This window comes from Ambystoma mexicanum, chromosome 11 (assembly GCF_040938575.1).
Source record: "Ambystoma mexicanum isolate Mex_15411 chromosome 11, UKY_AmexF1_1, whole genome shotgun sequence".
NCBI lineage: Eukaryota > Metazoa > Chordata > Amphibia > Caudata > Ambystomatidae > Ambystoma > Ambystoma mexicanum.
In genome coordinates this window covers 1,220,637,442-1,220,652,719 of record NC_090934.1, presented here as the reverse complement: position 1 = coordinate 1,220,652,719, position 15,278 = coordinate 1,220,637,442, and the positions used below count along the sequence as shown (strand labels likewise).

The 15,278-nt window shown below is 44.6% G+C and overlaps 1 protein-coding gene across 7 annotated transcripts in view; it reads right to left on the bottom strand.

Annotated features, from left to right (window-relative positions):
• Positions 1-14,543, bottom strand: part of UBL7 (ubiquitin like 7) — a 396,382-nt gene extending 381,839 nt beyond the window's left edge. For 3 of the 7 annotated variants that reach the window (XM_069624580.1, XM_069624585.1, XM_069624584.1), the window contains exons 1-2: positions 14,397-14,529; positions 10,457-10,692 (exon numbers count right to left, since the gene is read on the bottom strand). In XM_069624580.1, coding sequence (XP_069480681.1) covers positions 10,457-10,640 — 184 coding nt within the window. In that variant the 5' untranslated portion in view covers positions 10,641-10,692; positions 14,397-14,529. Of the gene's footprint in view, positions 1-10,456; positions 10,693-10,816; positions 10,918-14,049; positions 14,074-14,396 lie in introns of those variants that run through there. The other 4 variants (XM_069624581.1, XM_069624586.1, XM_069624583.1 and 1 more) reach the window with 3 other exon arrangements.
• Between the last annotated feature and the right edge of the window lie 735 nt (positions 14,544-15,278).

Genomic DNA, 15,278 nt, shown 5'->3' with positions numbered 1-15,278 from the left:
CCTCATCTAGCTGAATGCCTTCATCTTTGAAACACATCTTTGCCTTTCCGCTTTGAACCAATTCTCTCATTGTATAAGCGCCTTACAAATGCCTGATAAAATAAATCTAGAACAAATCCCTAAATGGCAGAAAACAATGCCTGCTCAAGATGTCATCCTATATCATCCAATACAGTGCCATGGGGAAACGTTACAGTTATCTGAAGCTGGTACTTCCAGAACAGAGCACATTAATGAAAACAACGGACATGATTTTGCATTAATATTTTTAAACTTTAAGCATCACAGACAAAAACATGCACCCAGTAGAGTCGTTGCAACTCGCAGTAGTATAATGGAGGATGAGAGTTCAATTGGGTATGAAGACCACACCAATTACAGCGACTAAATAAATCGTTTTTATGAATGCAGTGCTCGACCTTGTGCTGGCCACTGACGGCGCTGCTCAGATACAGGGATGTGGGGTGTGTAAAGAATGGTTCAACATCTCAGCTGCCCACGGGTCTGCCCGAGGAACAGTAGGATTGATCTTTAATGTCCTCACACACTCAGAACTGGGGTTATTCTCATTTACTCCTTATTTACAACTAGATTTGACCTTGGCCACCATCTCAATGACATGAACTTCAGTTCTCAGATACGAGTTACAACAAGCATGATCAGACGAAAGAGTTCCTCGATTAGGAAGCAGGTCTGCCTTTTGGAGTTCCTTGCTTGCTAACAGGGAACACAAAGGACAACAATGGCAAAAGACATGAATGAATACCCCCTCAGCGAGTGCAGCCAAGATGGAATTACTTTGCACACAAGAGTGTGAATACAATTAATAACGAAGAAATTGAAGAGTGAGTAAAAGTAAAGTCATGCACACCAAACACATTAAATGAAAGAGAGAATGAATAACTAAACTACACTAGTAATCATGGGGCAAGAGCATATGCGTGGATTAGTATTTATGGAGCGCCCAGAAGATAAATGGTCAAATATAAAGAGAAACATCAATACATTATAAACCGACAAAAAAACAAATCAGAAGTCACCCAGTGTCCAACAGCCTCAAACGAAGTGCAAAACACTGCAGCCTTGTTAAGACCACGCCTCAAAATGGGTGCAATTTGAAGGACCTTGGAAATCTCTATAGAAATGTCGCTCTTCAGACCTACCAGCAAGTTTGAAAGCCCTTTGCCTGCTGTTTCCCTGCTCACAGTTTGCGGTTGGAGGCAAATGTACACAATCATAGGGCGCCTGGGTGTCGGGTGAGCCACAAATCTGCTACCGATCTTCCTGCAGAGAAGCACTACAAGTTGTAGTGAATTCAGCCATCTACTTCAGTTCCTTTCCACAGGTAACAGAAAACGCAGCCACAAAACCCTTTGATTTGGTAAGAGGACAAAACAACAGGGGACCCAATTGAAAAGGTTCTGGTCCAACCAATCTCCACATTCTCCAAAATTAAAACAGCTTTAGGCTTAAGGTTTTCAGTCCGTTTCTTTTTGACTGAAAACCAATTCTCCTCTCCACTTATCAATTTTTTTTAAACCTCAGCACAAATGCTGCTCCTTCGCCTGGTCTAAAAAGAGATGAGTGGAAATCGAATTCCGTTTACATGGGATCCACTGCAAGTTCCAAACAAAAGGGCACCCAGTCATCCCATGGACCTCTATGGGCACATTGTAATCACATTAAATCTCGGCATGCTTCTCCTCTATGACAAGAAGTGCAACCAAAGACTCTCAAATCCTGGCCCACCAAACGTTTACAGCTAAAACTCACAGGATTCTTAACCATGAACTCAGCTGGCAATGGCTAAATGGATTTGTATCCTCAACAACCGGAAACCACGTCTCAATTACCCATTTAACATGTTGGTAGTCTTTTTGACAATCTAATATTGCATACTTGTCATCACAGCTTATATTAAAATTAGCATATTGTGTGTCAATGACATGTATAGGTGTCATTTGATTCACTTTTCCTTTGAACATCCCAGCAAAAACTTACACAATCAAGCTACTTCTTACTTGTTCATAATACTAAAAGGCACATAATCTTGCTTCAAAAACTACAAAATGTGCAAACATCTTCCTTAATGCACTACTTACTTCTCGGCATTCTCTACTGGCTATCAACAAAGTAATGACATTCCACTAAAATTCCTTCCACAGTGAAAGCCACCATAAGTTTTCCCTTCCAATGGTTGAGGCCATCTACTTGATCATCACCACCAAAATTAAAAAGTGTAAGAGCAGAGGCCTCGAGCACAAACCTAATGGTGCCACTAGGACACGCAGGGAAGGTGGCATGACCTCCACACACTTCACCACGTATCAGTTTGACAACACACAAATGCATCACACATTTTATGAATACGTGTTTGGCAGTTTCCAATTTATGAGTTAACTTACATATGTGACAGAGCCTTAACTCAGTTATAGTTTGCTGAGAACCACACACAGTAAGAAGGGGAAGCTGGTTTATGCGCAGCACAAGAATCGACTTGCGCATTGGCGGCCTATGACATTGTATTAGGTAGGGCCCTACCTCCTTATGTTTATGCACTACAGTAGAGACGTACTTGTAAATCTGCAGTTTGGTTAGGTGCAAGTAATTATTGTTCCATTCCCATACGTTTAATTTTCTACTAAAGAGTTCCTTAACCAGATAATTCATTTTCTACTAAAGAGTTCCTTAACCAGATAATTCAGCTCACTGTCGAACAGAGGATCCTTCAAAAAGTTTGATATTTAGTTATTGCTCTTATTAGTAAGCTCAGAATCATAATTTGCTCCCATTTTCAATAACAGCAGGAATTTAGGCAAGGCCCTAGAGGGAGGAAACGGCAACAGGAATGTAGACTTGCCCCCCGGCTCAGTTCTCCAGAGACCACTTGTCAAGGATCCAGAATGTGTTGCAGGCTTGCTCTTCCGTCTGGTCTTTCGTGAAGGTTGTCTAGACTGCTTGGGTTACTTTTGGTCGCAGGATTTAGTTTCGGTCAGTTGCAGTGCGTTGGAATCAGTTGGACAGCATCCAGTTGTTGGAATGGTCGATAATGGTTGTAATGGGAAAGAAGGATTCGCCTTGCACATGTCATATTGGTGAATGGGGTAAACGCGATGTTATAATCTGGTATGTATCTAGTATAGTTAATGAAAATGGGACGAGTGTTACTATTAATATTCATTTGTGTATACTTGATACATTTTAAATTTGCATACACGTAGCAACATATTGAAAAATATGCAAATAAAGTGGGAATACAATGTAGTTCTTCCTTTCAGGGATAGCGTGCTTTCGTACTCCTGCAGTCCCTGAATCTCTAAGGAAGTCTGCAGTCTTGATCCACGAGCATGTCGCGTGGTCCTCACGGCCTCTCCCTCTCCTGTTTGTAATGCATAGACTCGCTCTACTGTAGATGGCTGCCGGGATAGCTCAGCAGGTTGACAGACCGTTGCTGAGATATTATATATTCAAAACGTGTTGTTAATCTGACTTTTTGCAATTCCTTACAAAAAACAAGTCCTATAAAAAGGATTTGGCCAGGGCATGGGATGGACTGGTCAATGGGTTGGGTTGCTTATATTCAGGGCAGAGGTGGGGGTATTTCTGCCTCTGCCCAATAGTGAAAATCAAAGGTTGGCAGCTGTGAAACCACAGTTTAATTTCCCAATAACTGCTGTCAGAACAACAGAAGCATTTATTTGTGGTACTCTAAAAGAAAAACAAATGTTAAAGAAAAATAGTGAAATGCAAGTTTAAGCAGCATTTCTGTGTTTGGAAATGGCTTTTTTTCTATGAAAATGCACATTCCGGTGGTGTCCTTTTCAGGACAGAAGAATGAAAACGGGATGAGCAAACAACCAGGAAATGCACGAGTGACAGCTGGGAAAAGGAGGACAGCTCAGATTAGGTCAGCACACCCCCAGCTTCCCTCAGCAAAGCTGGGGGCTCGGGAAAGCCTGGTCAGGGCTGAGGTGCTGTGTACTGAAAATCCGGCCAGACATACGATGCCGAATCTCGGCACCCAGCAAGAGCCAGGCCATTGACCAGCGCTGATGGCGGGGAAGAGAGGTGAGGAGGGGCAGCCAAAGCAGGGGGACAGGTGCTGTACGATATCCGACTCCCTTGCCGCAGATTGCTGCAATCCAGCAATCTGCTATGGGGAGCCGGATATACAACACCAGCAACTTGTGCTTCGTCACTGCTTGCCTCCTCTCCCTTGTGGCCCCCAATGTGGGGGCTCAGAGTGAGAGGGGCACAGGGGGAATGGCATCAAAAGCGGCATCACTTACTTTGCCAGTAGATGAGGGCAGAAGCAACAGGCAAGCAAGAAACAACAACGCAGATGGAAGCACAATCCAAATGCAGGAAAGCACATGTCCAGGCTGCGTTTATTTCCTGTTTTGTGGCCATGCCCCCAACACATTGCAATGACTGAGCATGTGCATGGGGGGCCAGTGGGTCGCCATTGCACATGCTCAGTCCTCACCATTGTGCTTCGCCCCACCCCCAGTCATGAGGCCATGGGAGGGAGGGTGCGCCCCACAGACTCCAATATAGGGTATGAGTGTAGTTTTGAAGAGGAATGAGGTGAAGGAAAGGTGGTGTAACTATGGAAAGGGGTACCAGGGTATTGTGCTTTGTGTGGGTACTGCGTTCTGCTGATGTGGTCATCATTGGTTCCAAAGGGGGTTTCCCCTCCCATGAGATCCACCCGCTAACTACCACCCTCAGGGGGACTATCTGGTAGCAGCCTCAATACCCTGGCCTCATGGGTAGGGGCTTCCCCTTCAGAAGCAGTGATGACATCATGGGATTCGTCACACCACCTTTAATAGCCATTTGAGATACACGCAAAAGTGTATAAGTAAAATGGTACAACAATGGTAAAATGAATCACAGCTGCCACCAGCTTCTCCTAGGCACTTTGTAAAAGTAACCAAAAAGCCATTATATAAAGTTATAAGGATAAAAAGTATCCTTAACGCACTTCACTGTAAAGTGATTTGTGCAATTCTAACAATACAATACAAGAGTTAACAAAGAGACATAGGGCCTCATTACAAGTTTGGGGGGTGCAGGAAAAATGTGGCAGCAGTTTCTTTATGCCACTTTTCCAGCACCATCAATTATAATTTGGCAGATTCACCATGAGCGGGATTACTGTGCAGTAATCTGCTGATTTTCAGAGGTAAAGTTGCAGATTCAGCACCAACTTGTTGTTGGAGGTAAATCCTCCACTTTACTTCCAAAGATTCCACCAGCTGTAAATCTTCCAGAAAAAAAAAAAACACAAGTCACATGGGCTCCAAAAACATAACTGGGAGTTACCACCACTTGCAATCCAGTGAAAAGCCTTCGGGACCAAGCAGCGGTAAAAGTAATTTTGCGCAGTAATTTAGCAGAATTACTGCTGAATTAATGCCAAATCTGTAATGAGGCCCATGGTTTCTTGGTACTGTTAATGTTAATGTTAAAGGACATTTGTACCACGCACTATCACCACCGAAGTGGTCCCCTGGTGCTCTGGCGGCTCTGAAAAGGGGAGGAAAGGGGGTGGATTAGTGGGAATAAGCTGGAAAAGTGCAAGAGAGCAGTGATGTGCTGTTGGCAGCCTCAGCCCGGTGGGTCCGTTGGCTGGGCTTAGGGTGTTTTACGGTCCGTAGTCGTCGTGTGCTGTTGTGTAAGTCTATGTGTGGCTTGTTTTGTTGTTGCAGTGTTGTGAAGTTTGTGCGGATTGCTGCGTTTTAGGCTTGTGGTTGTGTTTGGTTAGAGTTTGAGAGGTGTATGCAGAGGGATGGAATTGTTAGTTGGTGGTTAGTTGGCATTGCTGTCCTTGCAATTATGGGATTCCACCTAGGTGCGGTGCATGCTGACATTCACATTTCGATCTAGATACGGCACGAGCTAAAAATAAGAATCCCGAGTGTGACACATGCCAACAATCACATTTCTATCTAGATGCGATACTAGCTAGGGTTCAGGGTTTCATGCGAGTGTGGCACATGCCAACAGTCACATTTCTATCTAGATGCGGCGCGAGCTAATAGTAAGAATCCTGAGTGTGGCACATGCTAACAATCACATTTCTATCTAGATGCGGCGCAAGCTAAAAATAAGAATCCCGAGTGTGGCACATGCCAACAATCACATTTCTATATAGATGTGACGCTAGCTAGGGTTCAGAATTTCCTGCGAGTGTAGCACATGCTAACAGTCACATTTCTATCTAGAGGCGACGCTAGCTAGGTTTTAGAGTTTTATGCGAGTGTGGCACATGCTAACAGTCACATTTCTATCTAGTACTGATAATCTTAGGAACTAATCAGTTCCCCAATAACAATGAGCAAATAGGCATGGTAATGCAGAGGGCCTTACTGATCTCCAAAAATTCAGGACAAGGGTAAAAGAAAAAAGAAAGTCTCCAATCTAAGTTGATTGAAGGAAAGCAGCAAAAAAGAAAATATTTTCCAACAGTAGTATGGGAGGAATAGCAGTAAAAGAGGAGGAGGAATGCACAAGTGGTACAGGATGAGTAGGGAGGCAAGAAGTCGTGGTAAGATTAAATGCTAAAGGCAAGGAGAAGGAGGTCGAATTAAGGAGGGTTGTTAGATCTTTTTGGGGCTGTGCCAACACTAACTGTCCTTGCGCGTCAAGAGATCAGAAGAGCTGCTATGCTAGGGAAATAAGCATACAACCCAGTGGTACCTCAAATGGTATAAAATGATATCACTCCAGTGCAAGAGCTCTTCCTGTATTAGCATTTTCTATTCCATATTATCATAGATACATCCCCAAGACAACTTTCTCTATGTGCTCTGTGTGTTAGTATAGTGACAAATTCACAATTCTACAAATAGTGTCAGTGACTAGTTCACATTACTGCAAATTATATGCACCGACAAATGTTATGTCTAGAGTGCTGCGACTTCACCGAATTATAAGGCTTTGTCAAGGCAATTTCAATTATACTGACTAAGTCTTGTTAGGTAGATTCTTCGTAAATGTTTAACAATCAAATCTGCCAATTCTAGTTCTGTCGTTCAACTTCTCATTAGTGTTGCTTGAATGTTTTTGTAACTTCTATGGTCACCCCCAGTCCTTATATTGGGGTTATAGCCCCTTCCATACGAGTAGCGAATAGCATCCCATGTAGTGACACTAGCCATCATGTATACATTATATAATAATAAACTTTAATTACAACATGCAGAAGTTCTCCAAAACAGTGGAATTATAAAAAATGTAATACACAGAACATTTTTTAATTTAAAAAAAGTTCAATTTAGTAAATAAGAAAAATGTATATACTACCAAAAGGAGCACATATGCAATTAACTTTAATAACATACATACATACATTAACATGTTTATTAAACAGAAATATTCACACACAACATTACATCACTTTCTCATTAAACATTTTAAAGCTAAAATAAAATATTGCAAAAGAAAAAACAGGGCAAGTTAAGGTTATCATGATATTTGATGTTAATATGATATATTGTTTGATTTAATGCTAACATTTATTATGTGTGCATATATATTTGAATTATGAAAAAACTATATACAAATATTGTAGGCATTTTTTTTAAAAGATTCTCTAATTGGCTGTACACACGGTTGAAGACTGCTTGCATTGCAAGAAAATGAAAGCCCATTTGCTGTTCTTGCTTGTACACGCGTATTTTTGAACAGGCTTCACTGGTAGAAATAGTAAATTGACAGCTGCACCAACAAGGGCCGAGACTCTGGTCTGTGTTCATAATTAACCTGCGAGTTAATGACCTGTAACCGTAGCTCTGTGTACCTAATATATATATAAGCTGTTTATTTTGAGAAGAACTTCAGATGTAGAACAAAGCTAGCAGCTGTCAGCTACTCTCCACTTGAAGCGCATTAAAATAAACTTAAAGCTGTGCCTTTTAAAAAATATCCTGTGCTGGTGTTTAATTTATGGAAATTATTATGGGCACAGACGGGTGTCAATGAAATTATAGCCCACAGAATCAAAGTATTTACAAGCAGGAAAAAGGCTGGAGAAAAATAATAGGGCCATAGAATAATGTCTAGTTGTATCTTTAAGCAAAAGAGAATTTCTTATTGCGAAAACAGTTCCAAAAGAAAGTCGCATTAGTGAAGAGATGTACTTTGTGTTAAGACAGAATGCTAGAAGAACACAGACAACTGTCAATTACATTACAGCAAAGTCAGCCAAGCTGGGGTAATATTGAATCCAGAGCAATATAGTTGGCCAAACGTTAGGCAACAGCAACCGGATATGTCCCTACCTGTCCAGAGTTCATTTGCTTGCACTACATGGAAAGATGAAATTCAGGACAACGGTGTTCACAAAGTGATGTATTGCTGGTACCCCGGTGGCATTGCTACCTATTCTATACATACACGGATACAAGGACCCTGCAATCAGAGCACAATATTGTATTCCATGAACCTCGGCATAAAAGGGCACATCCGTGGTGGGTAAATTAATAGATTGTTGCTTTCAGCAACTGGTGTACTTTGCAAAAGAAACGAGGCAAGAATAGCAAACTAAAAAGAAGGATATAGCATAGCCTATCAGATATTCAATGTACACACGGGACACGACTTTTAGGTCCCTTCATCATTAAAGCTCACCTCACTGAGCACTGTAAGATACACAGAGAGCATCAGATGGCTTGAAGGAAACCGACACATGAATAATTGACTTTGAATAACCCTTAACTCTGGATAAACACACATTGGCAGCCTCACTGCATGAGCAAAGCAGTTAAATGTTGAGAGATACAACAGACTGTGATATATTGAAGATAATAATTAGAACCTAATTAAGACAATGTGCATGCAACATACACCAATTTTAATGTGTATGAGTGGGTACAATTGCAAATTAGCTAACATGTTCTATTCTATTTTTGTTCTTTACGCGTTTCTTTACACGTTGTACGTTTTCCCATACCCTGTTACAATGACAAAATACGACTAATCTGATAAACAATGTGATCTCTTAGATACATGTTTGCGGTTCTGTCATGTGTAGCAATAGACTAGGCCCTCATGAAGGATGACAATCCGAAATGCATTGGCCAATTAGTCGCATTCTGCTAAAAATACATTTTTTGGACACTAGTTCAATGACGGTGACATTAAAAATGTTGGAAATCCGAATTGAACATAATTATTTACCTTTAGAATTGGAATTACATAAATAACCCCAAGTGGGTGTCAAGGGTGTGCGGCCCACACCGAAGGCTAGTTAGCCTAGGTCTCCTTTTCCTTCAGTCAGTTTGTGTCCAACACAGTAGCACTTAACAGTGGGCTGCACCTCACAAACTATTTTAATTGAAAGATTAGCTATACTAGAAGAATATTTAAGAACATAAGAATTAAGCAGTGCCTGCTCAATCACTACCAGTTTAGCAACGCTAGTGTTGTCATTCTTAAATATTCCCCATATGGTGGGTGTAAGGGGATGGGGTACATTGCAGGTATGCCCTGTAGGGCTTGTTATGTTAAATAAAAAGTGCACTACCAACACACTTCAGTGAACAGAATCCCATGTAGAATTAGACTCGGATTCTTGGCTGTAGTGTGTAATAATTGTTTATGTTTGTATGTACTTGTGGTTTTATAGAATGTTTTTACATTTTAAAGCAATATCTTTTATGATGTTTAAAGGTATAATACATTAGTAACTTATTAAATAATGAACTTTTTGTAGTAATCCAGTGTTGTGCAGGTCTCTCTGCCTTAGAGAGTGGACACTTTTTGTCGCCCTTCCTTTCGTACAATCAACCCCTTTTGGAAAACCACAACAGATACAGAGACCATCTGCTAGGGAAGAAAACATGCATTACAGCAGCAGTGGTGGTGGTGCTAGTTACGCCAAACACACACACACACACTGTGGAACTCCATGTGCCACCAGTGTGCTCCCCTAACTTTAGGGAGTGCCATCCCAAACTGGCCAGGGCTAATGACTTGGATTCTGCGAATGACGCTAGATGCAGAAAGTTGGCGGTGATGGGGCATTCAGAGTGTGGGGGTGGAATAGCCGCAATCTTCGCCATCTCCCTCAGAAGAGGGACCCACTGACGGAATAAAATTTACAACCGATTTAGCAGCCACCTCCACACTCCCCATACCAGCAAAACTGTAAAGCCGCACTATACCATGGCTAGGGGTTATCTTGTCTTTGCCTCATGCAGCATCAGAAAAGAACACTCAATTCATGAAGATAAAAAACGCCCACTCCAACTGGATTACCGGAGCTAAAACTCAGTCATTTAACCTGTAAAGGCCCTTTGATGTAGTTCACTCTGCGTTTGGTGCTATACAAGATTAATCATTTGCACCCGAATATTGTGAGGTCTAAAACCAAGCATTCAGAACAGAATTCTGGAGTGCAACAATCAATTCGATAAAATGACTCAAAAAGATAAACATGTCCTCTTACCAATCAACTCGGGATCTGGAACAGACTCCTGCAGCTTTCTTGTGATCAATTGCTTGAGGGAAGAAATTTTGTACCCTCCTTGTGAACTTTCTCCTGGTTCACTCTCCGGCAGCCGCAAGATGGATTTGGGTGCAAATGGTTGATCTGCCAACTTGACAGCAATATGCCACTCAGGTAGAGGCATTTTTAAGGCAAGCAAAGAAACTCAGGTACGATTGATGGAAGAAAAGGTAATCCTAGGGGGAAGAAGAAAAAAAACAAAAACAAAAAAAAAAAAGAAGGAGCCATGAAAACCAAAAAGCACTCACTCCTCAACGACTGGAGAAAAGGGGCAAGCTGTATTTGTGCATCTTACGTCACCTTGTTAAATAATCTTCTAGAAACAAATAGGACAGCTTCCCACTCCGGCTTATTGTTCGCCATCCTTCCTATACTACCATGCAAGCAGCAACTAACCCAGTCCAATGTACTCCCGTGCTTCTACCCGCTTTATTAACATATCTGTGTAACACACAATACTCAGTTTGCCCTTCTTATAGCCCGCCATTAGAACATTTTGGAGTGGATCAGTTTCCCTGTAAAGCTCCAAAAATACAAATTTAAAAATTCCTCCTGCATATTACACCTTGACTTACTTTATACACATACACAGACATATTGTCCCACTTACAATGTTTTTTTTTAACAAAGCATTAGCTAGAACTCGTAACAATCTGCTAACAAGTGCCCCTGAAATGCAACGTTTTTTGCATAAAACCAAGCCACTGCATACCCACACTAATGCTTTCCATGGGACCATGACTTTTGTCTTCAAACCCTCCTTAAATGCAAACCAATACTACGATTAGCGACCATGCACACTTCTTTTTCCTAAACCTTAGCATCACTGTGACCACCTACTTGCCAAGAGAATGGCCCCGAAATTATAGGGCAAGAAACTCACTTGGGGTGTATAACTGGACTCCTAGTGATAAAAGATTGTTGTGCCTTAATGTGACCCATCAAATGCTCTGTTGCCAGCTTTGTAACTAAGTGCTCCCCGTTAGACAACCTATAACAATCCCACAACGTAATTCCCAAAGATCCAAAAACCAGGCAATCTGACACCATTCAGTGCTTGTGGGCCTGACCTTATGAACATGTACGACCACTGTTGCCCTTCCTTGTATCCTCTTTTTTTCTGGAAATCTTAGAAAATCTCTTGTGTGAACTTATTCTCATTTTAGGAGACTCAGACTGACTCCCTTGGGATCGGCTCGCAGGCGAACCAACCCCATTTCGCGAGGGCACACGTTCCTTCCTCGAAGGAATACGGGCCATCCTGGAACACCTTGCACCTCCCTGTAGAGGGACCGCTCCTCTCCTTAAGAGCCGCATTCCTCTCCTAGGTTGCAATGCTCCAATCCTATGGAGCCCTCTGCCCCTCTTGAGAGAGACTATCCTTCTCCTGGAAACGAGTGTCCCTTTTCTAGATAGCTCTGGCTCCTTTCTGAGAGATGCATGCCTTTTCCCATTGGCCTTCAGGTGGCTTGTTTGTGAGCCAGACCCGCTCCCGGATGAGCCAGACCCGCTCCCGGATGAGCCAGACCTGCTCCCGGATGAGCCAGACCTGCTCCCGGATGAGCCAGACCTGCTCCCGGATGAGCCAGACTCGCTCCCGGATGAGCCAGACTCGCTCCCGGATGAGCCAGACCCACCACTAGGAGAGACAGCCCTCCTCTGCGTCAACACTCTCCTTTTTTCTGTTGGCACTACTACTCTCTTAGGGGTCATTGGTCCTTTACTGGAGAACACTGTTCCTTTTCGTAGGAGCTGTGGCCTTTTTCTTACAACGTTGGGATCTACTATGGATGACGGTGGTCCCACATGAGACTGAAACTCACTCACAGCAGACCCTCGTTCTCCCTTTCTGGGAACCCCAGATTTCTTCCTCCGATGGTCCCGATTTGACTCGCTCCTAGGAGAGGATGAGCACCCCCCAGAGGACTGTGACCTGCTGCCTGTCAAGCGTTTGCCACTGTCGGAGGGCGTTTGACCTTGCCGGGGTCTTGCAGGCACTCTTTGCAAGGCACGAGAACCTCGCCTGGAAGCCTTTGATTTGGTCTCAGAGGGTATGGGCCTGCTATCAGTGGACCCAGCTCTTCTCCCGGAGGGTGCTAGTGTCTTGTTCTGATTAGCCAACTGTTTCTTTACAGAAATAACCCCCTTCTTCAGAGGCATAGACCCATTCCGCAATGCTTTTGGTTCTTTTCTTGCTGGCACCAACCCCTTCAGCGGTGCAGACACCTCTCTTTGAACCATGGACACACTGGTTTTGGCAATGGTTATTTTCCTGGAAGCCACAGACGCCCTCTTGGGAGCATGCAACGAGCTTTCAGAGGACCCAGATGAGCTCCTAGAGAGTCCTCCACTCTTACTGCATACTGGTGCCACCCTTGTGAGAGCCCTAGCCCAACCCATAACTGCTGACCCTTTTACAGAACCTGAAGCAACCTTTGAGCTGCCTCCTTTCACCTTTGTGGAGCCAACTATCTTCTTTGAACTGCCTCTTGTCCCCTTTATGGAGCCAGGTACACCACCCATAGAAACGGTCCTCCTACTGTCTCGTTTTCCACCATCTATTGCACTTTTCCTTCCTAGGTCTCCAATTAGCATCCCACCCTCACTCATTCGGCCTGATCTGTTGCCCCTGGAGCCGAGCCCCCCTCCTCCTTTCATTCTACCAACCCCCATGCTACTTCGTTCCACTTTCTTTTTTATACCACCACCTACTAGACCACAATCCCCCATGTCACACACTCCCATGCTACCCCCTTCTCTCATCCCCATCCCCCTTCCCATTCCTCTACCAACCACGGCTCTGTGTTGCTTTTCCATGTGGCCTCCTTCCATAGAGCTCCTTTTTCCTCCCCGTCTCATGCCACGGCCACCCCTTCTCGTACTGCCCCCTCCAATTCCACCACCACACATGCCATCATCTTCACTCATGCCACATTCTTCCTCACTCATACTACCCTCCTCCTCGCTCATGCCATCACCTCCTCCCCTCATATACCCCCCTCTGCCTCCTCTTCCCATACCACCCCTTCTACTGCCACCTCCCCGTCTGCTTCCACCTCCCATACCACTTACCCTGCCTCCCATACCACTTCCCCGGCCCCTGCCTCCCATACCACTTCCCCGGCCCCTGCTTCCCATACCACTTCCCCGGCCCCTGCTTCCCATACCACTTCCCCGCCCCCTGCCTCTCATACCTTCCCTTCCTTCCATCAAGTCATCCTCTTCATCATAATCTGTGTCACCCCCTCTTCTTAGCCCCTTTCTGGCCCCTCTACCACAACCCATACTACGTCCTCTACCACCCCCTCCTCTACCAGTAATATCACAAATCCCTCTTCCAACACCAATCCTACAAACTGCTCCTCTCATGCCACCTCCTGCTCGACCCCTGCCACCTCTTCCTCTCATGCCGACTCTTCCCCCACCCCTTTCCAATTCACCACCTCCCATCCCCCCTCTCCTAACGCTCATCATGCCCCCTCGTCCCAAACCACCCCTCATCCTAATCCCTCTGCTGCTTGAAACTGCCCTACCTCTGGCGATTCCTACACCTCGCCCTCTGCTGTTCAGAGCTCCGCTGCCTCTGCTGCTGCTTACCGCCCTGCCCCTGCTTGCTCCCCTCCCCCTGCTGATGCTTGCTCCCCTGCCCCTGCTGCTGCTTGCTCCCCTGTCGCTGCTGCTTGCTCCCCTGCCCCTGCTTGCTCCCCTCCCTCTGCTACTCGCTGCTCCCCTCCCTCTGCCGCTCGTTGCACCCCTGCCTCTCCCTGCTCCCCTTCCAGTCACTCTCCTGCTGCATACTGGTGTCCTCATTCTGTTACTTTGCTGTGTCCCCAGAAAGTCAGCCTGTCCACACGTTAAAGAATCAAGCAAATAGGCCTACCTGCTTTGCCTCGTATACCTGATGTTGTAGGCGTGGCATCAAAGAGGGGCGGCACCGGGGGAGGGAGGTCTGCCCGTAACCAAGGAAACACTATCCGCTTTGCTGCTTGGACCTTCAGTCTCACGCCGGAAGCCGGAAACAAGGTTGGCCGAGTGGGCCAGTCGTCGTCGTCGTCATCAGTGACTGCCCGGCCGCAGCACTGAAACTACAGTTCGGTGCGACGTATCGTAGTTTACTGGCTGGAAGAGCGAAAAAAACGTGCACCGCTAAAGGATATGTCCTGTGTGGATACGTGCAGTACCAGTAGGAGTCGTTTCTTGTCAGGGTCGGTGAAATCACAGCTGCAGGACTTAATAGACTATTTTTTATTTGTCAATGTTTCTTTTGAATGTGTGATGAAGCACAATTAAATCAATGTAATGAATACGTGTATTGAGCAAAGGAGACTGGTAAGCTCCCCTCTCACACGTTTAAGTCACCAGACCAGATAAACCCAGGATTTTTTTTTTGGGCGGGTTGAATCCCATACCTCTGAAAATGTTTACCTCCCTGGGTGGGTGAAAAGAGGAGATTTCATTTTTGGCGGGGGAGAGAGCCCCTTGCAGTGAATGTACGTGTAGGTGAGAGGACTCATTCTGTGGCGGGTGACACCCGCCCAAAGCGTGTGGTCTGAGGAGTATGGTATAGGTCTATGGACCGGTAAGGATCTTGGTGTGTGCCTGCCCTACCTTCATGGCGGTGACACCCACCAAAAGCATAGGGGTTATGAGGTAAGCAAACCTCTAACGGGTATAGAACTGCGGGCAGGATAACTGTTTTTCTGTAACCTTCACCACTTGAAGGTAAAGGCAGCTTGCGTAGAATGCCAACCACATTAGTAAC